This window comes from Pseudochaenichthys georgianus, chromosome 9 (assembly GCF_902827115.2).
Source record: "Pseudochaenichthys georgianus chromosome 9, fPseGeo1.2, whole genome shotgun sequence".
NCBI lineage: Eukaryota > Metazoa > Chordata > Actinopteri > Perciformes > Channichthyidae > Pseudochaenichthys > Pseudochaenichthys georgianus.
In genome coordinates this window covers 32,459,279-32,478,922 of record NC_047511.1, presented here as the reverse complement: position 1 = coordinate 32,478,922, position 19,644 = coordinate 32,459,279, and the positions used below count along the sequence as shown (strand labels likewise).

General features: G+C 40.1%; 1 protein-coding gene across 1 annotated transcript in view; it reads right to left on the bottom strand.

Annotated features, from left to right (window-relative positions):
* LOC117451923 (transmembrane protein 132C) overlaps positions 1–19,644 on the bottom strand; it is a 170,473-nt gene that overhangs the window by 131,078 nt on the left and 19,751 nt on the right. The window contains exon 2 of the mRNA XM_071204391.1: positions 14,988–15,876. Within this exon, the coding sequence (XP_071060492.1) occupies positions 14,988–15,876 (889 nt within the window). The remainder of the gene's footprint in view (positions 1–14,987; positions 15,877–19,644) is intronic.

The following is a 19,644-nucleotide window of genomic DNA, read 5'->3' as shown; positions in this document are numbered from 1 at the left end:
GTCGATTGATTTTACAGTGATATCTGCACTACTCATCGACTAAAAAACACCAGATTATCCTTGTTAATTACACAACATTGATTGGTTTAAATTGTGTGCAATGCTTTTGTATTTTTCCCCTTCGATTGGGAGAAACAAATATTTTTTCGGAGTAAAGGATGGCAGAAGACACTACACTACCCAGAATCCCCAGCTATCGTTTGGACTCACAGGGGTAGCCAACACGGTGCCCGCGGGCACTTAGTCGCCCGCAGGGGCAACGTGAGTCGCCCGCCGGGCATGTTCTAAAAATAGCTCGCCAAGCAAATCCAAAATGTATAAAATACACAAAACAAAAAAGGAAATGTAATTAAAAGAATCTACCCTATGCATAAACGAAACCTAAATCATAGCGAACTCTATCTACTTACTACAACTCTATAACACCCCTCCCCCACCCCCACAATGAATATCGACCAATCACGTTCTTGCTTGATTTGCGGGACCAGCGTTGCAGTCGGGAAGAAAACCAATTTGTCACCTCCCCGCTGATTTTCCTTCTGGCAGAATCTACACTACACATCAGCCCCATTGAACACAGCCTATCATGCGAGCCTATACAACACATGAGGGGCAGAGTTTTACTCTGTGTGTTGTAACTTATATATTTATTGCACTTGACGCACACACACGCATGGCGTAATTTCCACTGGGGACATGTCCCCCGCACTTTTCGAAATCACCTTTGTGTCCCCACTTTACAAATATGTTTATTATTATTTTTTAACGCAATCCGTCATCGCCACGGAGGAGCACACAGCCTTTGTGAGCGAGCGAGACAGAGAGAGAGAGAGTGAGCGAGCTAGGGAGGGAGGGAGAGAGACAGAGAGACGGAGAGAGAGACGGAGAGAAAGAGAGCTAGGGAGAGCACACCTTTATCTATTTAATATAGATAAAGTAAGAAATAATTCCAATGTGTACTATAGGACAGTAAAACAAACAGTTTAAAAGGGGAGTGGTTAGTAAAATATGCATAAAGAAAAAGAAAGAATGCTAATAGGTAACATAAGATAAGAATAAACAAGTTTAAATGATTTGTTATTGGTTGTGATCATATTCTAAAGATGTATGGATTATTGAAAATACAGCTCCCTTTCATGTGAGTGTTGAGAGCTGTATCCATCAATTCATGGTGTGCTCAAAGTGCACCAGATTGATGCATTTCACTTCAACATTTAAAAAAAAAATCTTCCATGCACCTTCCATGAGGAGGTGAGGACCCCCCTAGAGGAGGTGAGATCCACCCCCAAATAAAGCAGGTTAAATTAATTAAATTGCAAACATTTTCTTTTAGTAAACACTGCAAACGGGTCCCACAGACCCAAACAGCACACAAAGGTTAAAGGTCAGCATATAATAATGTTAAAATGTGCTAAATATATACACTGCAAAAAACAAAAAAAAGAGGAGTAAAAGTAGCCCTCGACTTGTTTTATTTTTTGAAAGTAGCCCTCACCCTAAAAAAGGTTGGTGACCCCTGGACTACACCATGTGCTCTGTTTGACAAACCCCGTGATAGTCCTCAAGCTCTGTGATTGGAGAGTGTGCTCCGAGGGTTAAGCCGATTCTCGAACAGCACTTGAAATGGGATGGAACCACTGCAGACTGTCCAAAACTGGATTTTAATGGGTCCATGCGTCCCCCCCCTCCCCCACCCCATCCCCAGAACTACACATGCTGGCTATTGTGTTTCGCAACATGTTCTCTATGGCACTACTGGGAGTTGTAGTTTTAAAAGACGTTTTCGTATTTCCCATGCCCATGATAAGAAGTTGCCAGTATTAAACTGTGTACATCCCTGGAGGTTTAGGGGATAGGAAACACTCAAATTTAAAACATGTCATTAGTAAATGGGTGAAAATTGCTTGTGCCCATAATGGGCAGCATTAATATATATACACACATGCCAGCTAAGGTCAGAAGAGCTTTATTTAACAGCTGGTCTTATGTGTGTGACCCCTGTGATAACATTACATTACATTACATTAATTGATAAGCCTGAAACATGCACTTGTCAAGGTTCAGAGGCAAATTTTGCAAATATGGCAGTAGCCATCGATCAGCTTAAGATAAGATATACTTTATTGATCCCAAGTTGGAACATTTGCGTTACATCAGCATGTGTAACAGTTGTATGCAGTGGTGTTTATTTGTAAATCATTTAGTATAATCACACAAATTCTGTGTTTTATATTTAACAATTCTGTGTTCTTTATTTATTGATTGTTCAATACCTGACAAGGCCGGAGATGAAATATCTACATACATCTTATAAGAGTATAATACATTATGTATAATATCAGTTAAAATAAGTGCTTCAACATAGTTAACATTGCTGGAGGTATGCACAAATATTGATAGATGTCTTGTAATGCACTGTTGAGGAGCCTGCGACCCAAGTTTTTCATTCAATGCAGAACTACACCATAGTTGTGTAGGCCTATATGATATATAATAAATAGTGCTGTCAAAATGATCGCGTTAACGGCGGTAATTAAGTTTTTGAATTAATTGCGTTAAAATATTTAACGCATTTAACGCATGTGCAGAATGGCCCGCCCCATATACGTGCCACCAGTGGCAGCGTCAGTGTATGGCTGGGGTAGGCTTATGGGCGGCGCCAGGATTTTTTTGCTGTAGTAGCTTAGCAGTTGCTATATGACAGCACGGCGTTGCTAGTTAATTTTCAAAATAAACAAACAATACCAGTGGGCCAAGCACAAGCCTGTTCATATTGTAGCGTTCACCGCTATTCAAGATCACTCAAGCCTTCAATGTCGAAAACGTTCTCTTTATTTACAGAACCAATCAATAGTGTAACACTCATGACTTTCACGTAACACACACCGGACAACGCACACACATACACACCTGGAAGGGGCGGTCTCTTCCTAACTCCCACCTACAACATTGCCTAAATAACGCACTTTTCCTCCTCCTCCTCCTCCTCCTCCTCCTCCTCCTACTACTCCGTTCTCTTCTCCTCATTCACAATTCCCCGTGTTAGATCTCACTGTCAGCACGCCTCGAACAATGCGCCATGTCGGAAAATACAACACATTCTTGATTCATTTAAAATGACCATTTGTAACTGAGAGGAGTGACTGCTCATTTCTGCCGAGATGCTCAAAGGGTGAGACGCTGTGTCTGAGAATCACTGACTAGCAGAATTTGTATATTCTGGAGTGGAGCTCTGCAGAGAGCAGGGTGGAGGAAATGAGGGCAATGGATCAAGAGGAGCAGCGCTAGTTCCACTGCAGCTCGTGGTAGCAGCTAGCTGGTCCTGCTGCTGCGGGTGCAGCGGGTCAGTTGGCAGGGGCACCTGTTCTTCGTGGTCCCAATCCTCCCGGTTTTCATAGTGCACATCGGGATCCTTGTGGATAGCAGGGTTGTCCAGCTGGACCGGCTCCGTTGGAGAACGCGGTCGTTTACGCTGACTTGTGACTGTGAGAAATGTTTCCATTTTCGATCTACTGAGAATTAGACAAGTAACAGTTCACGCAGTAAATTACAACGACCCGCCCCTGATAGATCCCACGAAAATGTATCATATTTATACACATTCTCGGGGGCTGCGAGAATGTGTATAAATATGATACATTTTCATATCAAAACAATGGGGTTGCTAAGCCGTTGCTAGGCCAATTGTTGGAGTTGCTATAGCAACTCCTAGATACCCCCTGGCGCCGCCCCTACACCCATACAAAGAAATGGCTTAGCCCCACCATGAAAAATGATGTTAAAGTAAGCAAAATAAAATCTGCCAACTCGCGGAGTAAATTGCACAGACAGCAGTTAGTAAGATTGATTTCAGTAGCCACGGTTTTGAAAACGTTTGTCACGTAGTGATCGTCTTCTCAATAGAACATCTTTGATAACGGCGTGGTGTTGTTGCAGGAAGTCCCGACGCAGAATACTTTTGCTGTAGTAGGCCTACAGGGCAGAGCCATATAATAGTAATAATATGGCTCTGGTACAGGGGTGCACATAACTGGTACGCAGGTTATGTGCGTAATCTGAAATGCGTACCGTCACTTGTGTCAGCGCATTTGCGTACTGACGTACTTGTGAAGCTTTTCCAGAAGGCGGTTAGATCACCGGACGACAGAGTCGGTCTCCGTGTGCACAGACAGGGCTGCTGTTAACGTCGGTCTGTACAACGGAACTGTGCCAAAACTACGCCAACCGGCTGCGGAGGGAGACTCCCCCCTTCACTGGAGAACTACGCTAAAACAGCTGATCACAACGTTCACACTCTGTGGTCACGAAGTACACCACTAGCCGCCGCCGCCCCCCCCCCCCCCCCCTCCTCTGTCGACTTTCCTGAAGTACTCCCCCGTTGATAGAAATCAACACGTAATGAATTAAGACCCCACGGTTCAGAGATGTTCACAAGTCTTTTTTTGCAAGTCCAAGTCAAGTCTCAAGTCTTTGGTCACGAGTCCAAGTCAAGTCTCAAGTCTTTGTGGGGTGAGACTTGATCAAGTCTCAAGTCTTTGGTCACGAGTCCAAGTCAAGTCTCAAGTCTCTAAAAAAATAAAAGTCTCATGTCTCTGCTGGTTGTAATAAGCCTTCTATTGTCTGCTGCTATCCAGTCTGTTAAGAATACTGCACAGCTATATCTAAGCAATTCAAAGCATTTACTGTGTTATTATACACTGGGTCTCTAATGACATCTTTTAAGTCTACTATTAATAAACATATTCCTCTATCCTCTCACTCAAAGCCAGTGTCATGGTAACCTGATAAACCTGTAACATTAACGTTACGTGGTCAACAATAAACCTGTAACCTGCCTATAAATCCACAGATGTATTTATGTATGTAACTATGTATTTTTGTATATACGTTTAACGCAGCGGAACGTAATGATTAACGTTACCGACCTTTTTTATGTCATGTCAAGAGTTGGATGTCAACGCCACTCAACTCAAACAAGTGTGACAAGCAATTCACTAATCTTTTCAAATATTCAGTTACAAAGCTAGTAGCAAGCTAAGTTAACATTACACAGCTGATGCTGAGCTAAACATGTTTGCTAACCGTCCATATGCGTTAATGTGACTGACCTCTCCGGGTGACTTTTCAAGTGCCTGATGAAATCCGACGTTGTTGCGCCAGCATCCTTGATTTTGATATTGCAGACTTTGCAGTGTGCGCTCCTTTTGTTGGTGCCGCCGGCGTTTTGTTCGAAGTTTTGGTAGTTGAACCTAATTACAAGCGGTACAGCCGCAGGTGTGCCGCCGGTCGCTATTGTGTTACTACGAGGTAGTAACAGAGGCCCGCACGTCTGCGTAATGAGCCCGGCTAAAGTAACTGGATGGCCTACCTGCCTGTCAGCCTTCCATCTGGGCACAAACTGATCTCGTGCCCTCATTGGTCATGTGCGCGTTCGTGTGTGTTGGAGGAGGCGGGCTCTATAAGGAAGTAGCAGCCTCTAGCAGATTATCTCCGGTTGTGTATTTTCAAATTCTAGCGATCTCGAGCCGGTTTCTCTCAAATGTACCTACCCCACCTTTAATACGCCAACAATAGAAAACACAATGATTGTTCACGAGTCCCAACACACGAGTCCAAGTCGAGTCTGAAGTCTTTTGGTCACGAGTCCAAGTCAAGTCTCAAGTCTCTGTGTGCGCGACTTAAATGCGACTCGAGTCCGAGTCGCAGACTCGAGTCCCCATCTCTGCCACGGTTTGATGATTGATAGGTGTGTGGGCTGTCTTTCATTTTGACATGCAGAAAAATGTTATAATAAACATAGATACTGTATGTTAAATTGATATATCCGCCTTCTTTCTTTTATCTTTCCATTCCCACAACAATATACATAAATAAATGGCATATTTTGGACATAGTTCGAATGGTGATTAATCATGATTAATTCATTTTTAAGCTGTGATTAATCTGATTACAATTTTTAATCGTTTGACAGCCCTAATAATAAACCTTAGGAAATCTTGAAATCTTGAAAGGGATGTGCAAAATAGTCATTATTTACAGTCTTTAATGAACTATTAGTAGAGAATAACGAGTAATGAATATACTTTATAGGGATCCTATTAATATCTAATAATAAAAATAATGAAATTCAATAACATGCTTTAACCACTAGGTGTCCCTTTATATCAGCTGTGCACCTTTATGGTGTAAATACAGCCTATCTACCAATTGGATCAAATATAAAAGTGAGCCGAATTAGTGTTGATACTGCAAGGAGACGTATTGTGTGAAAAGAAATGTAAGATGTTGTTTAATGGCTGATATATTTATGATCCACGTCACGTTTTCAGTTCCTCATGTGTTTCTCATCAGGGCTCTATAAATACAGAACTACGGCAGATATGTAATATTTAATGCAGCCCAACCGTGTATTACAATGCCGTTATGTGATGACTTTCAAAGAGAAAAGCAAGCACACTCGGAATAAAGTATTATTTTATTTTTTTTAAATGTTTTCGGTCTGTTTCCGGTATTTGTTAATGACGATGTGCTGTGAGACTGGAATTGCACAGGGGAAAATAACGTAGGCTATCTTTAGATGCGGATTTTGTTAAACTAATATGTTTGCGCTGTGGACCAACACTATACATTGACGGGGAAGGGGGTAGCAATAAAGATAACACCATTAAACAGTTACACAACATAACAGAAATAATATCGATAGCAGCGTCCCTAGCAACCACCTTGGTAACAATGAAAACGTCGCGATTTCCTGAAGTAATCTTCGTCATAACTAGCAAACTAAAGATCATGTACATCCACTGCACACATAATCTGAAGTAACAACTCATATTTCTCGCATCAAATGACATCAAAACTCATTTTAATGGCCAAACTAACTTTAAAATAGGCATTTTCCACCGAGAATAAAACGAAGTTCGGCCATGTTTTCTTTTTTTGCAGGGAGAAATTTGAAGATCACGTGACAGAGACGCCAGCAACAGGGTTTGTCAAACAGAGCACATGGTGTAGTCCAAACGATAGCTGTCTTCTGCCATCCTTTACTCCGAAAAAATATTTGTTTCTCCGAATCGAAGGGGAAAAATACAAAAGCATTGCACACAATTTAAACCAATCAATGTTGTGTAATTAACAAGGATAATCTGGTGTTTTTTAGTCGATGAGTAGTGCAGATATCACTGTAAAATCAATCGACAGTAAGAGGAATACTTACTTCCGGGTGTACAATTCTCCGTTATCCAATGGGAATGGACGCTCACATTGCCTTTAAGGGCAGCCGACACAAACGAATGCCGTGCTTCCATGAGCGTCAAATCCCGACGCAGATGGGAATACATTGCAATCAGTTGAAAGCTATTTGCGTCCCTTTATGACGCTGAAGGAGCCTAGGAGCGTCACAATTGGACGCCACGCCACGGACGTCCTGGACGCTTAGGGAGTGAGAGTGTGTTGGCCAATCAGCTCTGAATTATGTGAGATGACGTATGGTGGGGATGGCAGCTCTATGCCCCTATGGTCATTATTTTTTGCCACACACATTAAATAGGAAAATACTCTGAGCATGCGCAGTGTAGTTTTTACAGTCACCGTTCACTTAGACAGAGAGAGGGAGGGGCAGGATCGGGTTTTGTCCCACATGGCTCTAAACAAACATCTCAATAGGCACACACTGTAGACACTAATTAGAAGAACACATACTAAAACAGCAATGTACAGACGAATCAGATGATTAAACATGATCTTAAAATATATTTTATATTTTAATTTTTTTTTGCATTTTGCCGTAATCATTATTTTAATACTTTCTGCTGACACTAGGTGGGGCTGTGCCCCTAATGACCAGTCGTCACTGGTTGTCTCCAAAACAGTGTGCAGCATAAAGTTAGGAAAGATATCTCTATGTCTGACTCTTCATGCCTGTATGTTTAATATTGTCTATATTTGTGAGTAAAGCTTGTTAGAGTTGTATATATTAATATAATGTATATAGGTATACAGTTCTAGAACAAATTAAGAGACCATTGCAGCATTTTCAGTATCTCTGGTTTTACCATTTAGGTGTGCATTTTATATTTTATTCTACTGACAACATTTCTCGTTGTTGGAATTCAATAGACACTAGAATGGAATGGCTGCCATACATGTAGAGATTGAACAACATCTCAAGAAAAATGTGGAGTGGTCTCTTAACCTTTTCCAGAGCTGTATTTATGAATACCTGACTAAAGACATAGATATTGGTCTTAAGGAACAAATGTACAGCTACAGGTTGGTTCTATACCCAATACAGTGTTTCCCCTAGGATGGAGTCATAGCAGCGCTGCTAAGGCACGCGGGCCCAGCAAAATGTGAGCGTGGAGCACGTGGAATTTTGTAGTGTGTGCGCGTGCGAAGTGCGCCCGCCAATATGTTTCTATGTGTCTGGCAGCACAAGAAAGACTCTTGAGGCCTAGTACATACAGTGGCAATGTCTCAAGATATAGCAAAATACACCTTTATTGAACATCCAGTAACACAAATACTACAAATCCACATAAACAATAAAAAATCAAAAAGGGTCGCCACTTATTATTATTTTAATAATTTGTATATAGGGGAAAACACTGAAATAGGAAAGTTTGAAGGTCACTGTTGTTGATCAGTACACATAATGAAGCATAATGATATATAATTTGTCTTCTGATGCACTGCCTTGTAATGACGAGGACCTTTCGAATTCATCCCAGAGGTTCACCCAGTACTCTTTGTATTCACAGTGCGAGCATGGCACATCGTCAGACATGTCAGCTTACATGCACAAACACTTCTGTTCACACAAAACATGTACACATACACTCCCACACGCACACAGACAAACATGCATATACAATGTGATTGCAAAAGGCTGTCAGTTTTATTGAAATCTGTTTGCAAACAAATGTTGGAAGAGTGTTCTCTGAGGGAGGCAAAACGATTAAACAAACGGCATGCAGAGGACCAGCAGCACGTGTCTGGTTAGCAAACATGTCAGCTGAAACACAGACAGTCACATACGTGCACACAACACACAGCTGCATCTGCATCACACACACAGACCCACACAAATAATATATTCAAGCAATATTTTAGTCCATCTTCCACATCATTTTTACAATCTATAAAGCGGATGATGAAAGTACAACCACAGCAATGACAGTTATTATCTCCGCTCTGATGACAACACAGAATCTTCAGTCATTCGAACCAATCACAATCTTTTTCAAATTCAGCCTCTTTTCAGTGGAAGGACAAATGACACCCAAGGCAGCAAGATGAAAAAAACGTTTTTTTAGAGACACTTGAACGATCTACAGTAAACGTTGCACTCTTTAAGGGTTGAAGAGAAGACGATTTGGCTCTCCAGGAGAGAACTTTTATCTTTTTCAACCTTTCTTGTTAGATTTATGTCAGTATTGAGTGCCTCAATTTGACAGTTTTAATAATATTAAACCATTTAATTTCCATTAGCCAATACAACTCCCCCCTAAGCTTTATTCTGCACCATAACAGAAAGCCAAACTAATTATTTGGAGGGGACAAAGAGAAAGTATTGCAGTGAAGAGTTGCCATGTGCCCAGATCATTTGTTCATTGAGTGGAAGTATAAAGCATTTTTCTTTAGATCTTTATTCAGAATGGATGCATTTTACCATTTTTTATTGTTTGCCATAAATGTAATATATATTTGTTATCTCCTGGTGCAAAATATCTTCTCAGTGGAGAACATCTCCAGTATGCTTTGCCTCTTACTTATTAAAGGTAAACCACAACTGTTGTATTCTTTTGTCTTTATCAAAGGGTAAACATTGTTTGTTATGTATTGCCTTGAGTGATGTCACTTGAGTCTGTGTTTGTTTATTCTGAAGACAAGGTTTAACTGACATCTGTAGTAGCTCCTCATCCCTGCTTGAGGCTCACTTCTCAATGCTAAAGTAACCGCCTGTTTGAGTAATGAAGGCACCATGTTTGACAAAGAAAATAAACCTATAGAATAAAAAAGTAAATGTGAATTTAAAACCCCTTCCCCATCCTTTTTTATTTCATACTGTCCCTTACATGCCTTCAGACAATCAACAGTGGTGTGTGAGTGCTCCTTTACTTCACTACAGCAGAGGGTGAGCTTTTTTGTACGGTAAATAACATTCAAAGCAAGGAACACAGTATTATTGGAGAACATCTGCTCTTCTGAACTGTTGTGCTACTTGAATCAACTAATCTATCGTTAAAATGATGGCTGGCCGGGGAGCACAATGCACATGTAATAACCCTCGCTGACTGTACAGTGACTCAGGCAGCACTGCACCAAGACAGAAAATAGAGCAATTTACTTTTGTGCAGAGGGTTTTTTTGTCTCGATACCACAAGAGACTACAGGAGGAAAATATCTTTAAAAATAATTTCCTTTTTCACTGCATGTGATTTGAATATGAAACATCTTATAGGCCTACTGAAAGATAATAATGAATTATCAATGACATGATGATCAAAATTGCTTGCACAGTGATAGAATAAAACATATTAGGATAATGAGTCCAGTTTATACATTACTTGCATGTTAAATTTAATAACTTCAAATGCCTAACTGACTTTTTACCGTCCTTTCCTTTTTTCGACTGCCCTGCAACAGTGCAGAATCTGCTGGTGTGCATAAAATGTCTATATTCTTTGAAAATTACAAGGACTACCTCCTGCTTGTGATAAAACAGCATTACAGTATATATTATGATGTGATATGCTTTCTCAGCCAGAACAGTAAAGCAGGGAGATATCAAAGAAGAAATAGTGCTGCCAAAGAGTTAATCCTGTCTAATCCAGCTTTGTTCACAGTAATTTGTGCTTTCATGATGTCCTTTGACATTGACAAGAAATGTAAACACCGTCATAAGATGTTATCCTACTAAACTGGAAGGAGTCTCTGTTTGTATGTCTGTCCTTCGATTTACTCGACAACTTTTTCTCAATCGACTTGGGGAGCGAATTTCAGAGGAGCCAATGCATTGTCGAGTGCAAGCTCTTGAGATATAATACGGGTCATATTTATTAGCAGTGAGTTATCCACACACTGCAGTGTATCGAGAGGGGACCACAATAAATTGTTCCTCCACCTACCAGCACGCAGGGCCGGATACAATTTGCTTGGTTGATGATGATGCAAGATTACAGTAGGGGATGCAACTTTGTTTTGGCAGGTGTATCGGGCAGTGTTGAGTTTAAAGTGGATTGGATAAGCAGTTTTAACGAGCCCATAATTATAATTCCATGTGTATTCAGTAAATCTCTAGAATATTTAAACCTCTTGGTATTGATACGACTGCAAGATATGTAAACCTGTCAAAAATGTCATCAATGATATTTAATGTAGTAACAAGTGGTTGATGTATATCGCATAGCATCATAGATTTAGGGCACATATACATTTTGGTTAAGGAAAGATTAGGGCTGTCAATGTTAATGATATGTCCTGTTGCAGGCTTCAATTTACTTTAACCAAGACCGCAATCCCTAACAATAACTATGTTAATATGCCTAAACAAATACTACACATCATCAGTGAACAAATTCAGCACATACACTGAAATTATCACTTGTTTGTTGAAAAAAGAAAACAGAACTTGGGTGTCACTACAGCTTTCTCCAAATGTATTTGCTGTATTATATACACTAAATTTCAAAATAAATTGTATCATCATCATCTTAAAATGTGATCCTTTTTTGAGCATTTGGTGAACACTGTAATAATAATGCACACTTTTAATGTACCCATTATTGAGAAGAATATTTTTTGAGCATGATTACACTGAACTGTAACCCCAAAACTCGGCAATTTGCATCTGAATCATGTCGTTTTTTCTCATAGTGGACAATTAATTCTTATCGAAGCGAGAGGAGGAAGGAAATAGTAATGAACTCATGGCAAAACGTCTCAGGATAGTGACAACTATGTAATGCTCCATGCCAAAATCCCTTTTAATTCAAGCAAAGATAAACTTCAGCGACACAGAGGAGGTCTAATCAAATCAGAGCCCATCAGATGAAAATCAGCACGTTAATACAGATATACCTCAGTAAGGCATACCACGCTGGGCATCCACAAAGCAATAAATTGGCCGAATGACTGCCTATTAAAAATAAAATAAAATGACTTTTCATTGTATATATCACAGCATGAGCTTTTAAACATAATGGATGAGAGGAAGGTGGAGAAAATAAGCATTTATATGTTGTTTCATGCTGAAACCGATGTAGAGTTATTCATATGAAAGACAGACATTTTGTTTTTCAATGTACGAAACTTGCAATCTAATAAACATTTTAAGCTAAAGTGGCGGAAGGTCTGTTTGACAGATTTCACGGGATCATAAGCTCATTCTGCATGCACGGCTACACAGCCAACAATGGCTAACGCAGAAGTGTGTAGTACACAGATGATAATGATGTTGTGAATATAGAGATCAGAGTCTTCTCTCTCTGGTGATTAAGCGTCCTAACAAATGCATGTATGAGGACAGCCTTATCACCTAGGACCACACAGAGGCCTTTCCATATCTGCCCCTCTCAGATGGCCAACCTGCGCCTGCCATGGCGCTACGCTGCCAAATAAAAACACCACAGGCATCACCTCTGTGGCCAGCCTCGCCTGCAAATTTGCCTGATGAAAGAAATGTTTTTCAATTCAGGAAAGAGAAAATAGTTTCCAGTGCCTTATCACTTCAGGACAACTATTTTGTAATTAAATGAAGCACGGGAAGGACATAAGTCTGGATAATTTGTTTGGCTTGTTAACATTTCACAGCTATTGTCAACTTGTTTACTGTTGCTCAGATTTGGGGCCTAAAGCACTCTCTGTGTATCTTTTTTGTTAGCCGAGTAAATTATCTTCATTGGTAAACAACTGGAAAAAGAAAATAAGAGTGGAACAACCTTATATACACATTAATATGTTTCATTTTAAAATGGCCTCTTTGCTTTTTGCCTTGCCTAAGCAGAAAACCCTCTTATTCAGCATGCCGCTTGTTTTCGTTTCACACAGGTTGAAAAATAGTCTTGACCTCGTGCTGCAGCTTCTCGGAAGGTTTATAAATGTTCCAAACTAGTGTGATTAAGATCGGCTTCAGGTCATTACATTAATGGACATGCATTTTAATTAATGACATCCTCATTTGCATTGCATTCATTATCTAAATCATTTTGTCTCATCTGTTCACTGTAATTACTACCCATCAGCAGCTTCACTGGATCAGGCTACTTCCCAGAGATAACCCCGTGCTTACTGTTTTCACCGTTGAATAAATGCTTGGTTACCTTGCTGAAGTTAAAGGTGGATAGATAAAAACATAAACAAAATAACTTTAGAGTATAGTTTTTATGAAGTTAACTAAAACTAAAATGATTGCTGGGTTTGTTTACTGATGGTTTATAGCTCAGGCCCCGGAGTGGCCTTTGTGAGTGTGTGGGGGGGGGGGGGGGGCGCGAGAGACCAGGAGGAAAAATGGTTCTAAAAAAAGAATAAAAAAAATAAATCATATTTTGAAATATTATTGATTCGAAAATAATATGATACAGTACAGTACTATTACGTCTGGGTCTCTGTGTTTCATTAAAGCTCGGCTCTATGTGTGTGTGTGGAACGAGCCATTTTGTGTGTGTGGGCGAGCGAGAGAGAGAGCGCACCGATACCGGAGATCGTTGTTGTTAGCTTCTGGTGCTAGCGAGCTACGCTAACAGATATAAGGAGTTTTTTCAACAACAAAGTGGAGGAGAGTCCATAAAGAAAAAGTCAATCTGTTTCCAGGTCTGTTTCATATAGGTGAAGAGAGAGGTATCCATAGATCTCTTAATTTTGCTCTCAAAGTGCACCAGATTGATGCATTTAACTTCAATATTTAAAAATAAATCTTCCCAGGGGAGCATGCCCCCGGACCCCCTATTTTAGGTCCACACACCACCTATAAAAATAGCACTTTACCCCTGCTTACACCTATATGCCGTGAGCTGATTATCGAGCCTTCATTGTAACAGTCGCGGGTACATTGTGTATATGCATGGGGATTGTTGCAGTAGAAAATTCCACTGTAGCGACCGGTACATTAATGGGAAACCCTAAATGTTTGAGCACCCTCTATGAAACGTCAAGCTACCCCACAGAACCCCCAAAATAAATCTCTGGCGCCGCCACTGAGCCTGACTTGTGTTGGGGGGGGCCCGACTTTTTTTTTTTTCCAAAGGGGGAGCCTGACAGAAAAAGTTTGAGAACCACTGGTTTAATGAAATGCAGGATAAAGATCACTTAACTGAAAAATAATGATTCAACATGTTCACCTATTCTCTACAGACCTCTCAGAATACAGGTAATAATAAGTATCACTTGTTTAAAATAGAGAATCATGCCTTCACAGATGTAGAAGATGTGTGGGAAGAGAATCAAGCAGCCATCTTTCCTCTAACTCTCTCTGGTAACTCGTTTTGAATTTGAATGGTAAAGACATTCTAGTAGCCATTAGTGTCTGTTTACGCTTATGTTGTTTGATCACTCAGCGATCAATACGTATTTCATCGACAGCCTCAGAGCACGCAGCAGAGGAATTGCTGTTTACCTTGGTTAACAGGTGGCATCTGTGAACTGCAATCAAATCGTTATTTTAAATGTATTCAGTTGTAAGAATTCAGAGCAAAATAAAAAAATAAGTCAATGAGAACAACTTAATTGTGGTTATAATGAAACACAATATAAGTGATCATGTCGAGCAGGAGGCAGAATTGAGAACTCCCTGCTCTCACAGTCCCTGAATGTGATTACAAATCTCAAGGTTTGCTTATAGAAAGACACATGGATAATCAGGTTAGGCCACATTTACATTTCTATATATTTTAAAATGCAAGGTTTCTGGCATAATCTTTAAATGAGACTAAAATGACCAAAGTCTGACAGAAAATGTCTTCACAAATGAACAGAGAGAAAAGCATTCTTACCTGAGAGTAAACATCTCCACGGGAGAGAAGGCTGCCACGCTGATGAAAGCAGAGATGGTTTCCCTCTGTCTCATGGGTGAGGCTGGCACCAGGACCATAAAGTTATTATCCAGCCTGTGTTCAGCGAGGGGTGGAGGAGCGGGGTTCTGGTAGAGCCTCACACCCCCGATCCTCCGCAGCGGTGTGGAGGTGTAGGAACCAAACAGCCCCTCCTGGCTTGAGCGGATGATGTTGTCCTTCCTGGCCTCCTCTGAGTGGCACTCTCCCCCCTCTGTGGACTGCAGCATGTAGTACAGCTCCACCGGTGTGCCCTCGGACATCTCCAGGTTCTTCTGGCGGCCCGGTACTACGCTGGGTGGGCTGAACCAACCGGCCAAGGGCTCCAGCTCGGCCACGCACAAACCCAGACCCCCCTTCAGCTGGCAACTGCCACGCACTTCCTGGGTCTCATGGAAAGCAAACATGTGCACGCAGGGCAGCTTGTCGATGGCGCTGTAGTCGTCCCAGTCCCTGCCGGCAACATAAAACAGCACCTGGACCCTGGGCTTGGCCAAGTGAATCCTGGTTTTCATGATGAAGGTCTGCACCTTCCAGTTGAAGGTAAAAACAGAAGAGGTGGGAAACGTCCCCGGGGTCTGTAGGAGCTCTAACGGGACAGGCTGCTCCACAGACAGAGGCCCATAGCTGGTGTTGATGGAGGGCAAACTTCTGGCCTGGTAGATGAAGAAGGGCTCAGTCCGCGACATCAGGCTAGAGTTCCTCATAAAGTCCTGGTTGGCTTCTTTCAGGAAGAAAGCCAAGTCAGCGTTGAGCACCTGGTAGTTGACAGGCAGGTATGTGGGGATGGAGGAATATCTCTGTAGTCCTTCCAACACTCGACAGTTGGCTACTGAAAGACAGAAGAGAAGAGCTGAGTCAGGGAAAGCTCATACAAAACTTATATGAGTGACAGCCATTAGAAGCAGTACAAAAAAAGACAAATCTAGACATATGCAATGATTGCTATGACTGAGTTTTTCATCATAACTTAATTAAGGCTATAACAATCAAGCAATCTTTGCAAAAAAACGTATCATTTTTTTTGCAATTAACTTAGTGTATTGACTGCTTCCAGCTTGCTGCTGTATCACTGAAATTGAAATACAACAGCTATTCTAATCTTAAAAGTAATTATGGAAGGGAAAAGGGGTAAGAGCTTTTGGCTTGGGTTGAGAGGATGAGACAAGCAAAAGTAAAAGTACTATTAAAGTCAAATCTAATGACACACATTTACAATGTTGTGATGCTCTGATAACCATTCTGTTATGGCTACTTATCAAATCATCTATATAAATAAACATGATTACAATTAAGCGCAGACTCCTTTATTATGGGCTATTCCCACATTGGTTGAGGATCAGCAAAGTTCAGATAAAAAAAATATTTAAATCAAAAGACTTTGACCTTCCTCTCAAGAGAAATCTGCTGTGTGATTACACTCCTTCGGCACACCATCTTCTTTCTGGCTGCCAGAGGATTTCATTCCTCTGATCATCCATGTAAATCAATGCCCCGACAATTTACAAATCAGACAGGGATTTGTGATTCATGATGGCCCTCTTGACCTCCGTGCTGCTGTCCCAGTGGAGGATACGAGGATGGAGGCAGGTCCAGACCTCCACCCAGGGGCAGCAGCTATCCTACGTAAAGCATCAGTTAGCTGCTTCAGAGTTAAAACTCGGCTCTCGACCATATGAATACGACAGGGACCACAGACTTCTGAGCAGCTGGGAAACACAGAGCAATTTGTATTTTTACTGAACAAGCAGGATCCTTTTGTTGTTTGTTGGCAAGATGTATTGTTGTATATGTGGATTTTCACTGCTGACAAATGAAAAGCTTGATAATTCGGCAAGACAGAACAGTCAGGAACAAAGTCATCTCCTGGTCCCTGGGTAGTAATGTTACCCTCACTCCCATGTCTGAGAATTTGCATTTCAAGTAAAGTGCTCTCTCCACAGGACTGCACTTTCTTTTCAAGGCCAACATAATGGACTGAAATGTGCTCAATTGTGCTTATACACACACACTATGGAAACAACAGGATTACATACATAGATCACTGATGTTATATTACAGACTTTTGTCGAAAATCGATTTTCGTCTTGATATAATTTATTTATAAATGTACCTTTGTACAAGCATCAACAAGCAACAAGCATCTACTGTAATTTCTTGAAGGTCTAAAATACCCATTATGAAGAATGTTATCCAACCATTATAACATACACTATTCTTAAAGGCTGCTCTGATAAAACAAGCAAACTCAATGGGCCTATATACGTTTTTACAATTTCAAGTGCAATACAAGAATAGCATCTGAATGAACATGTGAATAAATATCTTATTTCAGGAAGGCAGAGTGCTTGTTTAACCACCATGTGTCAAAAAAATAAATGTGTAAAAGTATTTAAGGTCTATTTAAGGCAAAGCACACCACGGCACATCCTTCATACAAATAAAATCTACAAAACACTTTTATATCTTCACAAAATGTGCAGTCAATCTAGTGGAAGGGAAACAGAAAATGGAAAAGAGAAATACAAATTAGAGTCCTTGTATGGGCCAGGCTCAGATTACATTTAAAGTAGCTTCAACATTTCTTTAATCTATGCATTGTTTTTTAATTAAGACATTCAAATCATGGAGCTTTAATTGTGATTATTTGAAGACAGTCTGTTCAGTGTATTTCAGTGTGTGCACTACTATAAGTAGTTGGGAGGCAGTTCGTCTCCAAGCGGCAGAAGCCTTGTTTAGAAACAGTGGGAGTATCACAAGAAATACACCTGGATATCTCCAAACCCAGATCCAACAAGATCAGAATCAGCAAGCCTTTGTTATGAATTAGAATTAATAAATCATACAAAGCTATTTCAAGATGAATTGCTCCTTGCTTTGTTCTGGGAAGGAGAAATTGAAAACAAAGTAAACCTACTTTTCAACTAGTCTGTTTTTCTCTGCAGAAGAGTGTAGCTTTGATAACTGGAGCCCTTGAATATTGCTTATTTTGTAATGGGCTCCTGCTGTGGCCCCAGTACAATTTACAGCTTTTACTTAATTTATATAATATGTTGCTAAAATGATTTTTGGCAAGAAATATGAGAAGATTGATATTATTGATGTTGTAAGTACAGTGAGTCCTTCCGAAAGTCAAGGAAGTATTCTTAAATGTTTTTTATTTACAGCACACTATTTCCAGTATACGCTTCGTCATCCAATGTCTAGGATCCTTAAATGCCCATAACAATAATAATAATAAATGATATTTATATAGTGCCTTTCAAGGGACCCAAGGTTGCTGTATATGGTGGACAAACAAAACAAACAGACAATCAAAGGGCAAACAAAAAATAAAGGAAGCCGGGGGCTTCCGGACAATATGCGTACAGTATGATGCATTTCCTGTCCCCTATTTATAAACTAAGAAATATGCTACAGAACTTTTGGTTATTATAGGTTGATATTAGTTTTTCTCTGCCACCCCTCTGCTATGTTAGCTTGGTGCAGTTGGTTTTAACTTAAAGGGGACCTATTATGCAAAATCCACTTTCTCATGTCTTTTATATAAACATGTGTAAAGAGATTCTGAAAGTTTCAGGAAAAAAGATTCGCTCACTTTTTGTCCTGATCCATTTATATAAACACCTGTCTGATAATGAGCTGGTCAGATTTTGGAAGCTTTATGATGTCATAACGATTTTGGTAACACTTTATGGTAAGGGTGCATGAATCATCATGACTTAATGCATGAAAAAGCATGAATTCATTCATGTAGTAGTTCATGAACTATCAGTCATGTATAAGGATTAATAGTATCTCATGCATGACTTAATGCAGGAACAATACCTTAATAATGCATCAACTAAGGTATCTCATGCATGACTTAATGCAGGAACAATACCTTAATTAATGCATCAACTAAGGTATCTCAATCATCATGACTTCTGAGTTATTAATGATGTTCATGTCTTCTTCATATAGATCTGCAGTTAAAGTGAAAGGCCAAAAAACTGACCAGTCACAGCGATTCCAAGTGTTGTAATCATGATTAACTAATCATGTTTGTGCCCCTTCAAATAAAGTGGTGACCTGTTCCGTCGTTTACACTGATAAATAACATATGATGAATAGCCTATGTGAAATCACCTTTATTAACCCTTTGGTGCTCATGCATCAATCATCTTTGTGATGCCTCAAATAAAGTCAGCCCTTATGTCTATTTAGGCATCATGTATTTGGCAATATTACAAATACAAATTAGATCATAATTTTGGACTTAATTTGAATTTTTAATTATATAGTTAGGACTTTTTTTATGTATCATACAGTATTATCTTAAAGCTCACAAACCATTTAAGATAACTCATTCATAATATTAACAAACTTTAATTTATCATTTAAAGCCAACAAGATCACATTTTCACATATCATGTCACATAAGAAAGCAGTACAACATTTCGGCAAAGACACAAGATTAGGAGGCCTACTTTAGGGAATGCATGCATTAAGTCATGCATGAATACATGAGGATTCATGTTACCACGATGTTTTGGCTTGTGTAACCATTAGCCAATAACCAACCAAGGTAACTGCCGCCACCTTATCACCTGAATCTCAT